Source organism: Rhincodon typus, chromosome 28 (genome assembly GCF_021869965.1).
Source record: "Rhincodon typus isolate 14 chromosome 28, sRhiTyp1.1, whole genome shotgun sequence".
In the NCBI taxonomy this organism is placed as follows: Eukaryota; Metazoa; Chordata; class Chondrichthyes; order Orectolobiformes; family Rhincodontidae; genus Rhincodon; species Rhincodon typus.
The window spans coordinates 31,071,264-31,094,148 of record NC_063359.1 but is presented as its reverse complement, the minus strand read 5'-3'; the positions used below and the strand labels follow the sequence as shown (position 1 = coordinate 31,094,148).

General features: G+C 38.8%; 1 protein-coding gene across 1 annotated transcript in view; it reads right to left on the bottom strand.

Moving 5' to 3' along the window:
- med27 (mediator complex subunit 27) overlaps positions 1-22,885 on the bottom strand; it is a 233,217-nt gene that overhangs the window by 22,681 nt on the left and 187,651 nt on the right. The window contains exon 5 of the mRNA XM_048613701.1: positions 11,868-11,975. Within this exon, the coding sequence (XP_048469658.1) occupies positions 11,868-11,975 (108 nt within the window). The remainder of the gene's footprint in view (positions 1-11,867; positions 11,976-22,885) is intronic.

The following is a 22,885-nucleotide window of genomic DNA, read 5'->3' as shown; positions in this document are numbered from 1 at the left end:
TGTGAGGGGGCAGCAGTCGGCGGTGAGAGCGGGGTGTGTGAGGGGGCAGCGAGAGTCGGCGGTGAGAGCGGGCCTTTCTCATGGCGGCGGCGGCAGAGGAAGTCTCCTGGGTGTCCTAGAGATTGGAGCGGGGCCTGCACCATTGTGGAGATGAGACTTGGGACTCTAAGATCTGGACTTTTTTTTTTCTTACTTACTTTTGGTTCTGTTAAATCTTTTAATTCTGGTTTTTGTAACCAACTGGGTGCCACTGAATGGCAACTTTGTGCACTTTTCACAGTACTTACGTATTCCTAAACTTAGTACACGTGACAAATAAATAAATCTAAATAACTTTAGTTATGTTAAAGGCACTAGATATAAGTTGCTGTTCAATTTCACTTTTTCGTTATGATTTAGGAAAAACTTTTCGAAACTTATGCTAATAATTTCTGGCATTCTTTTGGCACTTCCAGTTTTGATAGGCTTAATCAATATTTGCAGTTATTACCTTGCCTTGTGGTTCTTTTTATAGAAGCTCCTCTCAAAAACTTAGCGGGTTAGAGAAACATCATTATACCCATTCCACAGCATCAACTGATCATTTTGGATTGGTCGGTTTGTACACCAGCTGTGTCCACACATCCTGTTACCACCAACTTTCTATACTGGGCAACACCAACCTTCTCAATCCTGTATCAGTTACTGAAGTTCCCAGTAGATTACTGCCTCACAACTTTATCGTTTAAAAAAAAAACTAATCACCACTTGCAGAATTGGAGCTGCTTATACTACAGCTCCCAATCTCTGAGCATTTTCTCTTGTTCCAACAACCAGGAACTGGAGGAAATTTCCTCAATTTGAGTTTATCAAAATTCATCCCATCATAAATAATCCTGCATAGATCCACCAGTTTGATTGCTCAATTTCTGATGGCAAGAAGCTTAATTTGAGAGAGTAGTTAACCGATGACTACTGTAATTAGCAGCACAGTGGCTCAGTGGTTAGCGCTGCTGCCTCAAAGCGCCATTGACCTGGCTTCGGTTTCAGCCCTGGGTGACTGTCTGTGTGGAGTTTGCACATTCTCCCCGTGTCAGCGTGGGTTTCCTCCGGTGCGCTGGTTTCCTCACCAGTCCAAAGATGTAGGTGGACTGGCCATGCTAAATTACCTGTAGTGTCCAGGGATGTGCAGGCTAGGTGGATTAGCATAAGAAATGCAGAGTTACAGAAATAAGACAAGGGGTGGGTCTGGGTGGGATGTTCTTCAGAGGGTCAGTGTGGACATGAAGGGCTAAAAGGCCTGCTACGACACTGTGGGGACTCTTTGATTCTGTGTAATGTAGAAAGTACTTGCTTTTTAAAATTGATTTGCAACATTTTAAAACTGTTTCATTTTCACGTTGTCTATAATGTGTTTGTGATTTATAATACATTTGCAGGGATCGAATGCACTAATCCTGAGAATTAAGTGATATTGCTCTTATGCATCTCAACATCTTGTTCTTTCTGGTATATTTTAAAATTGTACATTCAACAGTGGTTGAGGAATGGCAATGTGGACTTTAGCCAGTTATCTAAAGTCCATAGCCAGAATGGGTTTCACTTAACAGTGATGTTATAATCATCCAGGATAAAGAAGTCCATTTGACTTGGAGCTTAACAATTACTCTGAATATTTACTCCCTCTATCATCAGCACATGCACTTTGTCAAAGGCTTTTGAAAATCCAAATAGATCACATCCACTGACTCTCCTCTGTCTAACTTGCTCATTACTTCCTCAAAGAATTCGAACAGAATTATCTGGCATGCCCTCCCCTTGATGACTTTCCCTAATTTACCATGCACTTCCAAGTACTCCTCAATCTCATGTTTAAAAATGGACTCTAAAAATCTCACCAATGACTGAGGTTAGGCTAACTGGCCCATAGCTTCCGGTCTTCTGCCTTCCTCCCTTCTTAAACAGGAATACGACATTAGCCATTTTCCAGTCCTCTGGAACCCTCCCTGACTCCAATGATTCCTGAGAGATCACCAATCGTCTATAATGTTCTTAGCTTTCTCCTTCAGAACTCTAGGATGTAGTCAATCTGGTCTAGGTGATTCATCTGCCTTCAGACCTTTCCGCTTCCCCAGCATCTTCTCCTTAGTGATGGTCACTAAACTCACCTCTGCCCTTGACTCTTGAAGTTCTGGCATGTTGCTTGCATTCTCCACTGTGAAAGTACCTATGCAAAGTACTTATTCAGTTCCCCTGCCATTTCTTTGTTCCCCATTACTACTTCTCCAGCGATCCAATGTCCACTCTTGCCTTTCCCTTACCTTTTAGATATCTAAAAAAACCTCTCGCAATCTTCTTTTATATTACTAACTAGCTTTTTATATTATTTCACCTTCCCCCACGCACCCCCATTGCTTTTTTAAGTTACCCTCTGCTGATTTTTAAAGGCATCCAAACCTCTGGCTCCTCACTAATCTTCGCTACATTGGATGCTTTTTCTTTTGCTTTTATGCCGTCCGTCTTCCCTCATCAGCCATGGCTGCCTCATCCTCCCCTTAATATGTTCCTTATTTATTGGGATGAATTTCTGCTGTGCCTTCCAAATTACCCACAGAAACTCCTGCCATTGCTGCTCCACCGTTTGCCCTGCTAGGCTTCCGTTCCAATCAACACTGGCCAGCTCCTCCCTCATGTCTTTGTACCTTTACTCAATTGTAATGCCACTACATCCGAATCAGTCTTCTCTCTTTGTAACTGCAGGGTGAATTCTACAATATGATCATTGTCCCTGAGGGGTTTCTTCACCTTCAGCTCCCGAATCAAGTCTGTTTCTTTACGCACCACTTAAACCAGAACTGCCTGTTCCCTCATGGGCTCTACCACAACCTGCTCCAAAAAATCTTGTAGACATTCCAGGAATTCCTTTTCTGGAGATCTGCTGCCAACCTGATTTTCCCAGTCCACCTGCATATTGAAGCCCCATTATTATTGTAATAGTGCCTTTCTTACATGCCTTTTCTTTCTCCTGATTTATTTTCTTCAAATCCTGACTGCTGCCTATACACAACTCTCAGCAGGGTCTTTTTCCTTTGAGGTTCCCTCAAATGTACACACAGATTCTACACTTTCCAATATCATTTCTCGCATTTAATTTTGTTTCATTTCTTACTAACAAGGCAACCCTGCCTCCTCGGCCCATCTGCCTGTCCTTTTGACAGGACATGTATCCTTGGATATTTAATATCCAGCCCTGATCCCCTTGCAGCCACATCTCTGTGATACCAATGTCATCATAGCTGTCAATTTCAATCTGAGCTACAAGCTCATTTACCTTGTTTTGTATACTGTGTGCATTTAAATACAATACCCTCAGTCCTGCATTGACTGATCTCCTTCTCATACGTGTCCCCTCATCCGCTGTGCCTGAAGATAGATTCCTGAGTCTTTCCATTTTCTGTCCTATCACATGGAAACTTTAACCTGTGCTGAGCGCTCTCCCCTTTAACTTTTCATAATTTTCCATGCAACTGAAGCCACCCCACTCTCTATTTAGTTTAGTCCTTCCATGTCCAAAATCAAGAGATGTTGATAGAGTAAATAAAGAGAAACACAGTTTACACTGGTGGGTGGGTGATAAGCATAAGGTATAAATTTAAAATGACTTATTAAAAAAAAAGGTTATGAAAGGTCCCAGCAAGAAATTATGAATTAGAGTTCTCTGCCTGATTGGTAGTGAAAGCAGATTCAATATCTGTAAGCATATTTCAGGAAAAAGTTGGTCACACTTGAACAGAAAATATTTTCAGCACATTAGGGAAAGAAAAGTGGGTATTTTAACTAATTGGATATTGCTCAGAGATGGGCCAAATATCCCTCTTCTGTAATGTGAGAATCAATTACTGCATTCCATTTCTGAAGGAAATCAACCAACTAATTTCCTTCCTCTCTCTCTAACCGTTTCTTGCTGGCTTACTGTTTGATTAGTAATCAGTACCAAACCCCCCACCTGTCCCAGCTGGGCATTAATCATGTGCAATCTATAATGTACTTCACAAACTATTTGATCTTAGTTAGTATTAATATTAAGCCTGATCCTATCTATCTTCAGTCCACTTCTGGATGTCATTCAACAATGTTAGCAGGTATCTCACTGATTCACCCCCACTTAAGAAGTGTGCAGAGACCAAGTGCAGCTGCTCCTACTGCCCAAGTGCAATAAACTCAGCATAAACTAGGATCAATTTCAGGACTTTCCAAGTCTGTATCTTAGCTAGTCACTAGGTAAATTTGTTCGGTCTTGGGCACATATGCTCCTTATATTTTCAAGGAGATGACACCTGCTGATATAAGCTGGTCAGGTGTGCACAACTTTCTAGGAACTTCTTTCCCCAGTTTATTAGCTGAGACAATGGTCATTGGAATGTTTCACAATGGGAGGGGAAACAAAAGTATTCAGGGAAGCGGATCAGAGTAAATAAAAAAATCAAACTTTTTTCCTTCTGCAGTTCATGGAATATTTGTTATTCCACACACAATGATACCAGGCAAAAAAAAACAGACTGGTTGGATTATGAAGAATGATTTAGAATATTATTAGTTATTATTTAAAAGCAAGACATTTTGAAAAATATTTCTCTTTGTAGCATCCGTATTGGTTTTCCTGATAAAAATGTGTGAACAGAAAGTTACACCACTGCCCAAATCAAAACTTGTATTAGGAGAAAAAGGTCAACTGAAAGGAGTAGTGCAATACACAAATGGAGTGTAAATAGATGAAAATCAATCTGTTTAGGCCTGCTGATAAGCTCCAGTAGAGGACTACTCTTGATCATGTTGACTTGTGGCAAAAGCTCACACCTTCATTGCAATAGATCAAAAAGTCAACAAATTAAATAATGCACTTCACTTGTACATTACTGCTCATCTATTCACTTTCAATCAAGCACTGTATTTGTAATAAATACTGCAAGCACAATTTCAGGCACTTACAGCATCTAAATTAAACCCAATCCTATCATGCTGCAGGTTTTTCCTCCTGGTAAGTCAGTAATGAAGGTTTCTGAAGGTCATCAGAATGATTTCAAAAGGATAGCACAAATCAAACTGTTCCCTGCTTCTAATATCAAACAGGGCTTGTGTCAGCACTGATTAAAGAACCAAATTCAGCCCCCCTCTTCGAAAGACATCTCACTTTGAAGTCAGAAGGATTGGGGATCAGAAATGACCCAGGAGACAGATTTCAGCATCTTTGAACCTATGCTTTGATAGAATTCTTCTCCCTCTGTTACTCTGGGAGGTGCCTCTTTGCTCCTGTTTCTAGGTAATTAACAATGCCATGGCAAAAACATGACCCCAGTGGTTTTAGCTGAAATTCAGTCAGGACTGCATGGGCATCTTTAACAGTGTTAAATTAGCAAGCCACCAATGCGTCAGGAAATAAAATACCCACAGTAAGACTACAAGATCATGATCCTTTCTTTCCCTAATGAAATAAAATATTTTAATTGAGAGATCAGATTTAATCTTTTGCCAGCTATTGCATTTCAATTAATTATTTTTCATACTATTTAGCATACATTATAAAATGTAAATGCGCTTGATTGTGTAATGGACACACATATACATACATATATAAATACACAAGCATACTTATTTAGACACGTTTTTGAACTATATTCTACTTTCATTTTCACTGATGCTTGTCCCCTAATTCAAAATGCTGTCTCTTTAGGGTAAGAGAAAGCACTGCATTTATTTCCATTACAACTGTCAATCATAGAACACAAGTACAATGACATTATCTAATTTGCATGAGTTCTCTTGCTTGCGCACTGCAATATGTTTACAGCAGGTACTTGGAACAAACAGAGCCTTTCACACAACTATACATTGTAAGATGTATATATAAAATGGGCAAGGTAAGGGTTTGGCTGAATCTTAATTGAAGTGTTTTGTTTCTTCAGACTTAAAATATTCAGTTGTTCATTCCCTGAATGTTCAGCATACTGACAGTCAGCAGCAAGAAAAACTTTGACAGAAAGAATTTCTGAATGGATCACGGATCTTCCAGATAAGAGATTAGCTCATATTGTAAATAAGAAAATGAACAACATATTGTTCAGAAGACATTTCACACCACAATGAATCAAGGGCACAAGGACGAATATGAGTGACTAAAGTAAAAAAAAACCATGAAAATTTTCTTTACAATTTGTGGAGAGTGACAAGATTGAAGTTATTAATATAGCAACTAGTTAAGCAGGTGATTGGAATTAATTGATTAGAGGGATATTAAAGGGGAACAGATAGCACTAGTGTGTGGAAGGAGCTTATAAGACTGAGTAATTAATAAATTTAAAGAAAGGTGTCTTGGTCTTCTATTGCACAGTCCAGATGGATTTTAAAAGACATTGGTTGTAGATGATGGTTATTTAAAAGTGAGGATAAGAAATTAAGTTATTTTCAAACACTGCTGAACAAAAAGAGACAATGGAGTGCAGGCTCATAGTTCCTTGAAAAGTGAAGTTGCAGGTAGTTGGTTGCAGTGAAGGTGGCATTTAGTATGCTTGCCTTTATTGATCAGTGCATTGAGTGCAGGAGTTGGGAGGTCACGTTGCGGCTGTACAGGACATTGGTTAGGCCACTTGCAGAATACTGTGTGCAATTCTGGTCTCCCTGCTCTAGGCAGGATGTTGTGAAACTTGGAAGGGTTTGGAAAAGATTTACAAGGATGTTGCCAGGGTTGGAGGGTTTAAGTTATAGGGAGAGGCTGAATAGGCTGGGGCTATTTCCCCTGGAGCATCGAAGGCTGAGGGGTGACCTTATAGAGGTTTATAAAATCATGAGGAGCATGGATAGGGTAAATAAACAAGGTCTTTTCCCTGGGGTGTGGGAGTCAAAAACTAGAGGGCATAGGTTTAAGGTGAGAGGGGAAAGATTTAAAAAGGGACCTAAGGGGCAACTTTTTCATGCAGAGGGTGGTGCTTGTATGGAATGAGCTACCAGATGGAGTGGTAGAGGCTGATACAAGTACAATATTTATAAGGAATCTGGATGGGTATATGAATAGGAAGGGTTTAGAGGGATATGGGTCAAATGCTGGCAAATGGGGCTAGATTAATTTAGGATATCTGGTCGGCATGGACGAGTTGGACCGAAAGGTCTGGTTCTGTGCTGTTCATCTCTAAGATTCTATAAGACTGTAACTGGAGTAACTTTAGACAAGAACAGCTGAAACAAAGTGCAAAATATTGGGATGTGACTTCCTACTTGGGTATCACGAACAGCTTATAATAAAGGAAAAATTCTAATGGATACATAGACACAGGTTGTCACCATCAACAAGAAACAAAAGAAAAGAAAAATGCCTTGCGTTGTTGCTTACTACTAGAAGCAAGATCAGATGGAAAAGCATTCTCAGAGCTAGAAGTTCAACAAATGGAAGCTTTGGAAATCCTTTTAAAATTTACAGACAAACGTTATAAGACTAGAAATCAAGTTTTGAGGCCTTTAAATATAGATGTTAAGCAGAATAAGTTAGAAGGGGTTTTGAATCAACAACTCTATTTCAAAAAAGTTAACCAAATGTTGATATTTCTGGCCAGATTCTCTCAAAGATAATTTTGCATCCAAAGAAGAAACAGACTGGTTTAGAAGTTTTATTGGAGAGTTAAAATGGTTGTGCGCACAAGCTGCGGGTGGGGACCCAAAATGGTAGGTTTGGAGAGGGTGTTCTTGTTATTTTTGGGAGGTATGAGAGATCAGTTCAACAGTGACCAAGGAGTCAGAGTAGGTTTTCAATCTTTTGTTAATTCCTGGGTGAGTCCAAATCCTCCAAATTATCTGTTTTAATGGATGTTCCCGGAAGATTCCGGATGCATGAGAATTGCCCTTCAGAATCTGCAATTTCCTAAGCTTTTCTCATGGAGTCAGCTATGTCAGGCAATCAGGATGGTCTTAATACAAAACTCCACTGTATGCTGGCTTTTGGAATATCAAGAGTGCTGAAATTTACAGTTTGGTCAATTTACTGCCTGCCCGAAAAAAACGCCAGAATCTAACAGCCAAGTTGTGCCCATGTTCATCACGTAACATCAAGGTTCAAACTTGCAACCTGGCGGCTAGGAATCAAATAGTGAACTGCCTTAACTGCTGAAATGCAGTTTGGTGTGAAAGCATCTAGAATGTGTCATATGTAATACATCAAAGAGAGCGAATTAGTTAATATGTCAATGAACAAATAGTCCTGGGATATCCTTCCAACACTTAAGTGATCAATAGCTCATACTTGCTGTGCAGTACTGAAATTCACAAAGACAAAATAAACACAATTCAAGGACACAGAATGCACTCATACAAGTGAGCCACTGACTATTGAAGAGTAAACCATTTATAGTCTAAAATAAAAAGATACTGTTATCTAACTATGTTTTCATGTTCAATTATCTACACTCTAGTACACTATATTAATCAATGTCTTTTAAGGAGTCAAAATTGACTCACCTCTAAGCGTTAGTTGACATGCTTTGTAAATATGCACATACAAGTTATTTATTGAACATACGGGTGGATATTAAATGACGGTTGGTTGATCGTCCACATTCTATCCTCCTAAGCAGAGTTAGAAATACCTGAGGTTATTCAAACCTTGGCTGTCCATATCTTAAAACCCAGTTAAGTTCCAATCTGTTATCATGCCTATGCTCATGGATCTACATTGAATCTGGACAAGTAATGGCTTCATTTTAAAATTTCCATCTTGCTTTCAAATACCACCAATGGTCTTATCCCTCCTGATCTCTCTGTTGTCCTCCAAATCTACAAAACTCACTCATCTAATTCTGGTCTCTTGTACATTCCCAATTACAATTGCTCCAATATTGCGGGTAGCCTTCAGTTGTCAAGGGCTCTGATAAGGGAGGATTCAAGAAGGGCATGGAAAAGTAGGTATCAGAAGGGACAAGGACTCTACTGTTTCCAGTCTGAGATTGGTTTAACTTTAAGTTTATCAAACTTTGACTTCTAACATACATGCAAATCTCGGAGGAGGTTTGAAATCCCAGAATTCCCTAATTCCACGAGAAAGTCCTAAATTTGCATCTTCAATAGCGATAAAGTTAGTTGCTCTATCCTGTCACAAGGTGCCTATATCCAGCAATGGGAACAGCATTGCAGGAAAGAGAAATACCTTCTTCTATCTTCTACAAGACTTCCATGTTGTTTTTGTGATAATAGCACACAACCTACTCCCTTTAGATAATCCAATGAATAACTCTCTTAACAGGTAGGGTGGTCTAAGCTAGACACGCAGCAATACGTTTTCCAGCACTATCAGGTAAGCAAAATGGTGCAAATCAGTTGACCGTCAAGAGCAGACTTAATTATTTTTTAGTTTCCAGATCTTAGTTCTTGCTGACTTATGCTCAAATCTTCTGGCGAGGCATAAATGGAAACTCTACTTGTGAGGATTTCTCAGTCATTTGGTTTGGAGATTCTCAACTAAGTGACAGGGTTTCTGACATTCAATCAAAATCAAACTGATTTTTAATCAAATCATAGATAATGAAAGTCATGTATCACATTCTAAATCTTGATGTTCTGTTTTTATTCAAAACATCAGGCAGTAATGTTGCACAATCTTTCTCCCAACCTCCAGCAGTTCATGTTAAGAGAAAATTTCATTTGTTTGCAGAATTTTATAACTGAACCATGGACTTCTACAAGTCTTTAATGACATCCAGTTTCAGTTGTCTCCATTTTTTTTATTCATTCACAGATGAGGGCGTCAGCGGCTAGGCCAACACTTACTGTCCATCTCTAATTGTTCAGAGGGCGCTTAAGTGTCAACCACATTGCTGTGGGTCTGGAGTCACATGGAGGCCAGACTAGGTAAGGATGGCATTTTCCTTCCCTAAAAGGAATTAGTGAACCAGATCGTTTTCTTCAATGATCAACAAATGGATTCATGGTCATCATTAGACTCTTAATTCCAGATGTTTCGGTGAATTCAAATTCCACCATCTGCCACAGCATGATTCAAACCCAGGTCTCCAGAATATTACCAGGGTCTCCGAATTAACAGTCCAGTGATAGTACCACTAGGCCATCGACTATCCAATATTCCAATGATTATTTTACTATTCTGCTAATTAACTAGTTTATACACGGTTTCAGCACCTTGGCAATTTATGTAGTGTTTAAAGAGTTTCAAACACCAATTCCTGTCAGACTCCAGTCAGCAACACTGCCCCCATACTGGAAATCCTATTTCATTTAGTGCCTCCTTTAAAAAAAGTAACTCCTGATCCTTGGTTTGCCGTTGATTCTGAAGACTTTAGTTTGATTGGAAGATTTCCAAAAATTAAAATAAACTATATATTATAGGAATTTCCATCAATTTTGTGGAGATGGTATATGTTACATTTTTAAAAAAAGTACATTGGATGCAATACACATGGATTTTCGGATAACTTTTGACAAAGTACCACACGAAGTACCACTGCAGAAGATTAAGATGTGTACAATAAGGAGAAGAAAGAAAAATAGATTAGAAGCTGATCAGAGAAGAGGAAGAAAGAGGAGTTAACAGCAGTTATTTAAATTGTTGGAAGTGAATAGCACTGTCAGATATAGAATAAATTCCAGGTCAGAACTCTAAGGCCATGAGACACACGGACAGGAGTAGTCCATTCAGTCCCTTGATCCTGATCCATTGCCATTTATTAGGATCCATTAGAGTCCCAACCTGTTTAGCTTTTGCTCATGAGACAATCCCTCCATACCATTGATCATCATAGTGAACCTTCTCTCAACTGTCTCCAATGAAATAGGGTGCTCACATTTTATTGGAGTAGAGTGGCAAAATAATTTCACATTTAGCCATTATTTCTGGTCAGGCTAATGATGTGGCAACATTAAAAAAAGTTAGACTTCTAATATTCTTGAGTATGGTCAGCTGGATATAAAAGCACTTTAAGAAATAGGTTTCTCAAATGCTAATAGACATGGATCTGAAGAATATTGCAGAAGGATTTGGTGATGTGGAAGAGCAGATGGATTTCTGAGTTCAGAATCACAAGTCATGAACAGTAACATGTTGTTTTCTATATAACATTTCTTGTTCTATCCTCAAAATTAAGCAGGATCATTCTCTTCAACAGTTTGTTCTTCATATTTAAAATAATTATTTAAGCTAAAAATAGAGATAGTTTAATTGGAGCAAAAATAACACCAATTTGAGAGGTCTAAAAAATTGTATTATTTGTCAAATTGAATGAACCAACCTCAAATTCAGAGGAATAAACTGTAAATCTAGGTTTCTTTACAGATGCTCAATCCTCTACCTTTACCTTAGAATGGTTTCCAGTTTTTCATCTGTCAATTGGATGTTGGCTTACAATAGGTTAATTAGCATAGATTGGTCATCATTTTAAGCACAACAAATATGTTTTCTATCCTACAATGTTCAGTGGTACAATTATTCTTTTGTTACGAAAACCAATGCCCCTCTCCTATCTCCTACATAGCAACCTGCATGCTACTGGTTGAGGTAATTTGTTAGCCTTCAATCCTTTGTATTTAATCAAACATCACTGGTTCATTAACTTTAAAATCCTCTAGCTATGATGCCATTGTTCTCCGTAATAAACACTATAATATGTTGAATATTTACTCTAAAACGTTGAATGCAATAAAAGTTGCATTACTTACAGGAATTCCATTTATCATTCTCAGGATGCAAAGAACTTAGAGACTCACTTCGGTTCCATGCATTTCTCCAATTTTAGTTTACAATATCAGCAGTTGTAATATCCAGACTGATTTGTAATAAATAACAGATATTGCAAGGACCTTTTTCAAAAATCAAGTTAATGTTTCAAACATCCTACCTTCCCATCTTCTGTGTAGACATTTTCATTATATGCTTTAACAATTGTTCGATCAATGAATAAACTCCTCATCACAACTATTGCTTTTAATACCTTTCCAAGTGTGACCTGCAATAAAAAAGTACAAAGCAGAACAGATCATTAGGGTACATGAAATTTTCAGATGGATACACTCAAGGTAGTGACCACTCTTGGGGGAAAAAATATTGGATGATTACTCGTAAGCTGCCTTTTTGTGATACAATATGTACATGTAACTCTGAGAAAATATGTCCAAATTAAACAAATATATCTGCTTTACAATAACATTCTAACAAAAGACTTAAACCAATCTCAGTGCGTGTTATAGAAGACTGAACAGTACAGTCTGTTGTATAAAGTAATACAAGAAATGTAAACATATCAGATGATCATTACCATCAGATCTTAGGGTGCTATATCCAGTGTGGGGCTGCATTTCAGAATCTGAGGAATGGAAATATTTTTGAATCACTGGCCTTTCTCTCCTGGCCTCCAAGTAAGCCACTAGGTTCTATTTGGCCCTTTCTTCAACATGCCATGGCTTAACTCAAGAACTCATTACACTAAGATGCACAGTAGGCTGTTATTTCTCTGTATTAGCATTGCTCTGAAATCTGATAGTGGATTTTATATTAGGAGCTCTGAAGCATTGTATTTTATAATTAGCTTATATTTGAGCGCAACTGTAATATAAAAAGGCATTATTAGCAATCAGCTGCATTTACTGCAGGGAAAACTTTCAGAAACCTGTCAAACAATTCTTACATTTACTATATTACATGCAGCTCTGTGCATTAGCTGTGTGAAATGTGGCTGCAGGCTATAATGAGCTTTTAATCCCAAAGAACACTTGAGAAAGTTACTCAATACACCAGGTCACAGAGCCTTAGGCTATAATAATCACAGAGTTCTGCGAATTTTTCTACTGTGAGTTAATGCAACCAATATTCTTACAACCACTACAATTAATCAACATGTTTAATCAGTTACTGTTGCTGCAGAAATAAGGTTATAGTTTGAGGTAAGACTTGTCAACATCTTGTGTTAACAACTAGTTGAGCATTTCTGAAAATCACAACATTTACCTCAGAGTTGAATACACTTTATCCTGAGAATTATAAAGTTAAATAATTTGTAAAATTGTATTACACAATATATCAAAACAAAACACTATAATGCACATTCTGATAATTAAGTAAAATGGATAAAATCAGAATGAATTTAAAGACTGTACATTATCCCACCTGCAGTAGTCAATGGTAATCACTGGACTGCTAATCCAGAACCCCAGGCTAATGTTATGGATAATGGTTCAAATCCCATGACTGCTGGTGAAATTTTAATCTAATTTTTAAAAAAATGCTTGAAATAAAGAAAAAGCTAGTCTAATAGCAAGCACGTAACCACTGCCAACTGTTGTTTAAAAAGAAATCAGGTTCACTGATGTCTTTCAGGGAAATAAATCTGCCACTCTCACCTGGATTAGCTTACATGTGACTTCATACCCACAGTAATGAGATCAACTCTTAACTGTATTCTGTAGACCAGCAACATCTACGTCCCATGAATTAAATAAATCTCTCCTCACTACTTGTTGACCTTTCATGTGCCTGACGTGACCAGTGTGACTCATCAATGCTCTGAAGTAACAATATATTGCATGGCCCTCTCCAAGAATCCACATCTGACAAAGCTGTTTTCTAACTTCAAAGTTAATCCTGGAAATACTTCCTCTGTATCTGTCCTTCTGTCACTTTAAACACCTCAATTAGATTATCACTCAAGGTTTTGAACTTGAAGAAGAACAAATAAACTTTATATAATTAGCGTCTGAGGTCTATAGGTAAGAGGCTGGAAAAGCACAGCAGGTCAGACAGCATCCGAGGAGCAGGTAAGTCAATGTTTTGGGCCAAAACCCTTCATCAGGACTCCTTTATGTAATTAGCATTTATAATTTAACACTTTAAACTCACAGTCATTTTGATGAATATCTGAAATGCAACTCTTTGCTGAACTAATAGAAATTTGAAGTATTGGTACCAAAAAAATCAAAACATTACGCAAGAAGAAATCAGTCCCAGAAGAATTCAAAAAAATTAGAACATCACTTCCTCACTTTTGTTTTTCAGCTCCCTTGAAATAAGGGCAGTTCTTCCCATTACTTCTAGTAATTTATGAACCTGACTCTCACTGCTCCCTCACAGCTTTGCCTTGCACAACAAAAGAATTGATTTGATTTTCTCGTTATAACACATTTGAAAAATACATTGTATTTTCTTTTTGTATCCTCTTCAGATTGAGGATACCCTCCATTGTGTTGGGTGGCATTAACACCCTAAATGAGACAGACTTCAAAAATATCTAATAACTCAAGACATGAGCACCCATGAGGCACTGTGGGACATCAGCAGCAGCCTATCCCCCACCGTACCATCACCATCAAATCAAAGAATCAACCCTGGTTCAATGAAGAGTGCAGGAGGGTATGTCAGAAGCAGCACTAGGCATTGAAAATTGAAGCACAAAACAGTACCAGTTGGGTTCGAAACAGCAAATGTCAGACAGAGCTAAGTAATTCAACAATCAATAGATCAGACCTAAGCTCTGCAATCCTGTTAACATCCAGTCATGAATGGTGGTGGATAATTCAACTTCTCACTGGAGTAGGTGGCTCCACAAACATCCTCAATGATGGGGCAAATCCAGCATATCAGTGTAAAGAGAAAGCTGAAGCATTTGTAACAACTTCAGTTTTGCCTCCTCTGGATGTTTCCAACATCACAGATGCCAGTCTTCAATTAGTTAGATTGATTCCAGTTTATTAAGAAATGACTGGTGGTACTGGATACTGCAAATGTTATGGGCCCTGTCAACATAATGGCAATAGTACTTGAGACACATTCCAAAACTTGGTTCACCTCTTGCCAAGCTGGTCCAGAATACTCGCATTTACCTGACCAGGTGGAAAACTGCTCAGAGATGTCCTGTACGCAAAAAGCTGGAACAATCCAACCCAGCTAATTACCATCCCACCAATCTACTCTCGATCATCAGTAAACTGATGAAAGATGTCAACCATAGTGCCAGCATGCAGCACTTGCTCAGCAATAACCTGCTCACTGATGCTCAGTTTGGGTTTCACCAGGGACACTCAGCTCCTAGCCTTTTTGCAGCTTTACAGTTCAAACATGGACAAAAGAGCTGCATTTCAGAGGTGAAGAGTGACTGCCCTCGACAACAAGGCTATATTTGATCAAATGTGGTATCAAGGAGCCCCAGTAAAACTAGAATCAATGAGAATCAGGGGCAAAGCTCCCCATTGGTTGGAGTCATGCCTAACACAAAAGAAGCTGGTTCTGGTTGTTGGATGTCATTCATCTCAGTTCCAGCACATCACTGTAGGAATTCCTCAGGGTGGTGTCCTAGCTCAACCATCTTCAGATGCTTCAATGACTTTCTCGTGTCTGAATTGGGAATGTCTGCTGATGACTGCACAATATATGGACAATGTCCAGATTTGGGCTGACAAGTGGCAAGTGATGTTCATGCCACCAAATGTCAGGCATGGATCACTTCCAGCAAGAGAGAATCTAACCAATGCCCTTTGACATTTGAAGGCATTACCATCACTGAATATTGCACTATCAACATCTTGGGATTTACCACTGACCAGAAACTGAACTAGACTAGCCATATAAACAGAGCAGCTACATGAGCAGGTCAGATACTAGGAATCTAGTAACTTGCCTCCTAACTCCCTAAATCCTGTCCATGATTTACAATGCTCAAGTCAGGACTGTAACGTAATACTCCACACTTGCCCGAATGAATGCAGCTCCAACACTCAAAAAACTAGATATCTTCCAGGACAAAGCAGTCTACTTAATTGGCACCCTACCCAAAAACATTCACTCCCTCCGCCAATATTCAGTAGCAGCTGTGTATACCACCTACAAAATGTATTGCAGAAATTCACTAAGGTTTGTTAGATAGCACCCGCCAAATCCATAACCACTACAATCTAGAATTCCCTCCCTAATGGCATTGTGGGTTTACCTGTGCCAAATGGACCGCAGTAGTTCAAGGCGGCAGCTTATCACCGCCTCCTCAAGGTCCAACCAGGGTTGGGCAATAGATGCTGGCTCAGCCAGTTCTGTCTATATCCCATGACTGAATAAAGAAAACCATAATAATAGAGACAGTTGACAGTCCTGCTGCTGTAACAGAGAGGATAAGAAACAGAACTCTCACAATGAAGGATCAAAAAGAAATAATATGCTCATGCAGCATGCTGTGGAAGCTACCTGCTTAGGTAATGAATAGAAAAACGGAACCTTTGCTAGCAAACAGTTCCCTTCCAAAAGCCAGGTGAGAAAACAAAGCCAATTTAAAAACAGTTCTTCCATTTGGAATGAAAATGTGTTGTCATATTTAGCAAGGGTGAATTGTTTCTATATCTATTTTTCAGAGCTATAGTATTAGTTAAAATGCTTAGCTTCAAAAGAACAAATACATTTTAATGAAGTGGTAGAGTTAGCTTACAAGTAGTAATATATTATACCAAAAAGTGGTTAAAAAGTCAGTAATGCTCCGCAATGCACTAGATAATAGAAAATTATGGTTAGGCTGATGTGGGATATGTCAAGCAGCCGAGTATAAAATGGCAAACAGCAGATATTTCTGGTTAGCATTTCCAGTCAACGAAGGGTATATGCCACCATGACTCGGTTCACTACACCTTTGTCTGTGAATCAGAAGTTTATTGAGTCAAAAACAAAGCTTGAATAATAATCTTGCTGACACTCTGGCACAAGAGTGATGGCCTACTGCTTTTTGAAAAGTCAGTTTTGATTTAACTGTGTATCTGGATGGTTTAAGTAGATGTTTAAGATAGCACAGCACTATTTGAAGAGTGACAGGGAATTCTGTATTGACAAATGCCTCTCGAATAAACACCAAGAAAAGTTAGGTACTCATTTGTTGTATGTTTCTTGTGGGAACTGGTGTGCAAAACATTAAGTATGCTTACAGGTATGTAGGCAAATAATTAATTCATTCAATGTGAGATTCCCAAAGAGATACAATGGGACTTGTGATAAAACCTGATGTAGATGCAATTCCTTACGTGGTATGGGAAGCTTGACAGTTTCAGTTGCATTTCATATATATACATTGATAGATATGTTAACCTCTTTGTGAAAATTTAACACTTATTTCAAATATTAGGTTCTACCAGCTACTTCCTCAAGTTGCAGAGCGTAAACAAAATAATCTGGTATGCTGTTTATTCAACAATGTGTTGTTCAGATAATCTGTCTAGCAGTCTATAGCCATTTGGGATACAGAGTTCAATCTTCTGAATTTATTGGTGCTGAGGTGGTGTGCGGTAGATTTGATGCATCCAGTAAACAAATGCAGTGATGAGGATTCACATTTTGGTCTTGGATTCACTACATTTATTTAACAATCCAAGACAAGCTCAGTTTCACATATAGTGGATATTGTACATTTGGTCTGAAAGAGTTAATATGGAGGAGTACCAGAAGCATCAACCACTATGGTGATGTAATATGGACCCGTGTCTTAAACAGCTTAGGTTATGAAGAAAAGAGACCCAATATCTGGTCCTCCTCTACGTCTCTGCAACAGGAGCAGGAGTAGGCCATTCAGCCCATTGAGCCTGCTCTGCCATTTAAGACAATCATGACTGGCTGATCACTTATCCACACTATCCACTAACCCTTTACACCACTGCTAATCAGGAATCTATCAACTCCTACTTTAAATATACTCAATGACTGAGATTAAACAACCCTCTCGGATGGAGAATTCCGAAGATTCATGACTGTCTGAGTAAAAGAATCTCTTCTCATCTTGGTCCTAAATGGCATTCCCCCTTATTTTAAATTGTAACCCCTGGTTCTAGACTGTAGCAGAGGAAACATCTTATTTGCAACAGCCTTTGTTGCACCCTTTCTAAGGCAGTAATATCCTTCCTGAGGTAAGGAGATTAAAATTGCACATACCAATCTAGGTGCAGATTAACTTAGCTTCTATACAATTTAGGCAAAACTTCACTACTCTAGCCCTCATATCCTCTTGTAATAACTTTCATTTGCTGTCCTAATAGCTTACAGCACCTGCATGTTAGCCTTCAGTCACTTATTGACAAGGACATATTTTCTAACTTTGTACCATTTAGGTAGTACTCTATACTGTCCTCCTAAATAACCTCTTACTTTTCCACATTATGTTCCATCTGCCATGTCTGTGGAATCATTAAGCATATCTAAATCCTTCTGAAGCCTCTTCACATCTTTTTCACAACAAACATTCACAGTTAGCTTTGTATCATTTGCAAATTTGGAACTACTACATTCAGTCCTCGAAATTAAACCACTGATATATATTGTGAATGGTTGGGGCCCAAATACTGATCCTTGCAGTTCCAGACTCATCACAGAACTGCCAACGTAAGAATGATCCATTTCTTCTTACTTGCTATTTTCTGGCTGTTAGCCACTTCTTAATCTATGTAATTACACTATTTTGATACCATGTGCTTTAATTTTGCGAACCAACCTTCTATGGGGGGTCCTTATCAAAGGCCTTCTGAAAATCCAAGTACACTACTTCCATTGAACACCCCTTTATCAATTTTGGCAGTAACATCCTTAAAAACTCCAACAGGTTTGTCAACACAATTTCCCATTCCCAAATCTATGCTGACTGAGCCCAATCAGATGACTTTTATCCAAGTGTCCATTCATCACATCCTTTATAACAGATTCTAGCATTCAGCCAAGAAAGCCCACCAATGCCTCTACTGCCTCAGAAGGCCAAGGAAATTCAGCATGTCCACAATGATTCTTAACAATTTTTATAGATGCACCATAGAAAGTATTCTATCCAGATGCAGCATGGCTTGGTTTGGAAACTGCTCTGCCCAAGACTGCAAGAAATTACAGACAGTGTGATCCCAGCCTGTCCATAATGAAAACAAGCCTTCCTTAAACTGATTCCGTCTACACTTCTGCTGCCACAGGAAAGCAACCGACATAATCAAAGACCCCTTCTACCCTGACTATACTCTCTTCCATGGGCAGAAGATACAAACGTTTGAAAACGTACCAACAGATTTAAGAATAGCTTCTTCCCCGCTGTTACCAGACTAATGAACTGTCCTCTCATATATTAGAGCTGATCTTTCTTTGAACCTTCTCTGTAGCTGTAACACTATATTTTGCATTCTGTTCTTTTACCCTGATGTACTTATGTAAGGTATGATTTGTCTGGTTAGCACATAACACAATACTTTTCAGTGTATCTCAGTACATGTGATAATAATAAATCAAATCAAATTTTCCCACTACTGCTGTAAAGCAGACAGGTCTGTAGCTCCCAGTTTTCTCTCTCATGGACTTCTTAAAACAGTGGGGTGACATTTTTTAGCTTCCAATCTGTAGGAAGCATTCCAGAATTTACAGAATTTTGAAAGATGATCATCAAATGCATCAACTTTCTTTATATAGCCACCTCCTTTGACACTCAGATAAAGAATATTAGGTCCCAACTTTCAGTCCCATTAATTTCTCCAGTACAACCTTCTTGATAATACTAATTTCCTTCAACTCTTCATTCTCCCTAGCCACTTGGATCTCCAGTTCTAGGAGATTTCTTGCATTTTCCCTCAGAAAATGGAAGCGAAGTAATCATTTAACGTCTCTGCCATTTCGCTGCTCCCCATTATAAATTTTCCTGGCACTGCATATAATAGACCCATATTCATCCAAGCTTAACATTTCCTTTTTATGTAGCTATAGAAGCTTTTACAGTCCATTTTTTTATTATTTGCTAGGCTGCATTCATATGCTATTTTCCCTTCCCTTCCCTTATCAGTTTTTCAGTCCTCGTTACTGGATTCTAAAACCCTTCCAATCTTCATATTATCACAATTATCAGCAATGTTCAAAGCCTTTTCTTTTATTCTCATAAAATCTTTAATTTTCTTTGCCAGCCATGGTTGACTGACTTGTTTTTGAGTTTTTGCACATTGAAAGAAAGTAAGTCGCTGCAAGCCATTTAACAGTTCTTTAAAGACTGGTCTTTGCCTACATATGGTCATGTCTTTTAATGTATTTTCCCAATCCACCTCAGCCAATTTGTGTCTCCTGCCTTTGTAATTTCCCTTATTCAAACTTAACACACTTGCTTCAGATGGAACTACCTTGGTTCTGAATAATGTCATATTCTATCATGAGTATTATGTTGCCCATCCTACATGCTTCTCTCATCTCATTGATACCATGCTCTACATTACCATTTGGGGTCCAGTAAATAACTCCAATTTATGTCAATTGTCTTTTGCTGTTTCTTAGCTCCACCTAATCAGATTCCACACATTTTTCTTTTAGTTTAGGATCCTCCCTTACTAACATACCGATCCCATCCTTTATTATCAGTGCAACTTCACCTCCTGTTCCTTCTTGACTTTCTTTCCAAAACATTGCACCTCCACCATAGACTTGGCTCTGCTGCACTCCCCTCAAGAACCATCACCCAGTTTCTAAATTGGAATACTGATTAGGAAGCAGAACAGTCCCAGGTGACATCCTATACTACCAGCCTGGTTCTCCTAAATTTCCAATCTACACTATCAATCAATGTAACCTGCAACTTATTGCTATCATACAACAAACTGTACTTTGTTAACTAAATGAGGTTCTTCTATTTAGACCAAAAAGTGGCTTCCCTCCATTACACTAGTTTCCTACATTTAAAGATGATGCTGACAACATTCATCATGAGTAGCAGCTCATTCAGCGTAATGAGCTGGCATTCAGCAGCATGGACTTGACTACATCCAACATGCAATGTTTAAAGCATCATAGGGAACATTATAGTTGGGGGAGTACAGCTTGAAAATAGATAACAAAATTAAAATACTTTTATATTTAGAAAATCTAAATCTGCAGTTTTTCCATTTATGGTATGTTAGCTTGTTTTCTGAAGTATGAATCTTCAGTACTTAAACCATAGGTTATTTAAGCTTTCTACGCAACGAAAGAAGAGGTTTTAAAAAAATTGTTATTGGCACAGCAGAAAAAATCCCCCATCGTGGGAAAGAGGCAAGGCTTCTCATGGAGGATACACGAGGAACAAGAAATGAAGGCTTAGTACAATGCCCGAGAAACTCAGTAGCAATTATATAGCTACAGTTATTACTGAAACCAATAGAGGTGGTCAAGATCTGTGAGCCGGGTTTCTCAAAAGGGACATGAAGCAGAATTAATGTGAACATTTCAAATCTTATCCTTGATACCAGAATTTTTTTTTTCATGCATTTATCAAAATGTCTAATCATGTTGGACTTGAAGAATGGAAAAAATTCTATGATGGATTCCACAGTAAATCTTGTCCTCTGTTAGACCATTACAGTGACACTAAAAGTAGGCCAAAAGTAATGTTTGGATTTATTGACCAACACTCAAACGCTCAGACAAGTGATGATGAAAATCAAATAGAGTAAGGATCATTCCACAATGGGTTGAGATATTTTCAACAGTCTGAAAAGCAACAGTCTCTTTGATAAAGTAGTCTTTCACAGAGTTTCATTATGTGAAATTGAGAAAGTCCCATTTTTAATTCTATCTGAAGATCTGAACTCACAAGGTTGGAAAGAAGTCTCCATTCTACACTTGTTTCTGACCAATGGCTGAATTCAATGACACAAAAGAACCTTCTACTGTGGCTAATGTGTAATAAGCAGGTATTCATGACTAAGTACATTACGTATATTCAAACTGATCTGGAGATAAAGAAACGGATGAGAAATTTGGTTACGGAGCTCAAATACTATTTTAATTCTAATTATTTTAAATTTGTGCAACACAAAATGCAAAGATCTCCATACCTGTTACAGATCTACCTAACATTTTTTTTCCTATTACATCTAATGATTCCTTGAACCTGGTTTCTCAGATATAGTAACTTGGTTGCTTTTGTTAGATAATAGCTGTTCATGGTGTGGTCTCCTATATAATTAGAGCAACCAATCCGACATTAAAGGTGAAAATGTCCCCATTCTGTCTGTAAATCTGACCATTAATTCCTTCCCACTTCCACTTTTAAATGGCACTACGTTATGCAAGTTACGTTATTGGTCATACTCATACATTAGTAGCAGAAAAAGTCTGTACGAGACATTTGAGGCATTTGTGTAGCTTCACACCAATGCAGCTTAGAACGCTGCAGCTGGGGTCAAACAGGATATGAATCCTCAGCCGGCAGAATACCTATTCGAGCAGTGTTGTCCATTAGGATTCTGGTGTTCCCCAAAATTGTGGCTATCAAATCACCATATTCACCACATGAAACAAAACACATGGAACACTGACAAAATCAAATGGACAATCTTTTGAAAATAGGTTAGAGGTTTCCACTGACAACAAGGTGCAGGGCTGGATGAACACAGCAGGCCAAGCAGCATCATAGGAGCAGAGAGGCTGACGTTTCGGGCCGAGACCCTTCATCAGAAAAGGGGGAGGGGAAGGGGGTTTTGAAATAAATAGGGAGAGAGTGGGAGGCGGATAGAAGAGGGATAGAGGAGAGGATAGGTGGAGAGGAAACAAACAGGTCGAAGAGGCGGGGATGGAGCCAGTAAAGGTGAGTGTAGGTAGGGAGTTAGGAAGGGGATAGGTCAGTCCAGGGAGGACGGACAGGTCAAGGGGGCGGGATGAGGTTGGTCGGTAGGAGATGGAGGTGCGGCTTGAGGTGGGAGGAGGGGATAGGTGGGAGGAAGAACAGGTTAGGGAGGCAGGGACGAGCTGGACTGGTTTTGGGATGCGGTAGGGGGAGGGGAGATTTTGAAACTTGTGAAATCCACATTGATACCATTGGGCTGCAGGGTTCCCAAGCGGAATATGAGTTGCTGTTCCTGCAACCTTCGGGTGGCATCGTTGTGGCACTGCAGGAGGCCCAGGATGGACATGTCGTCT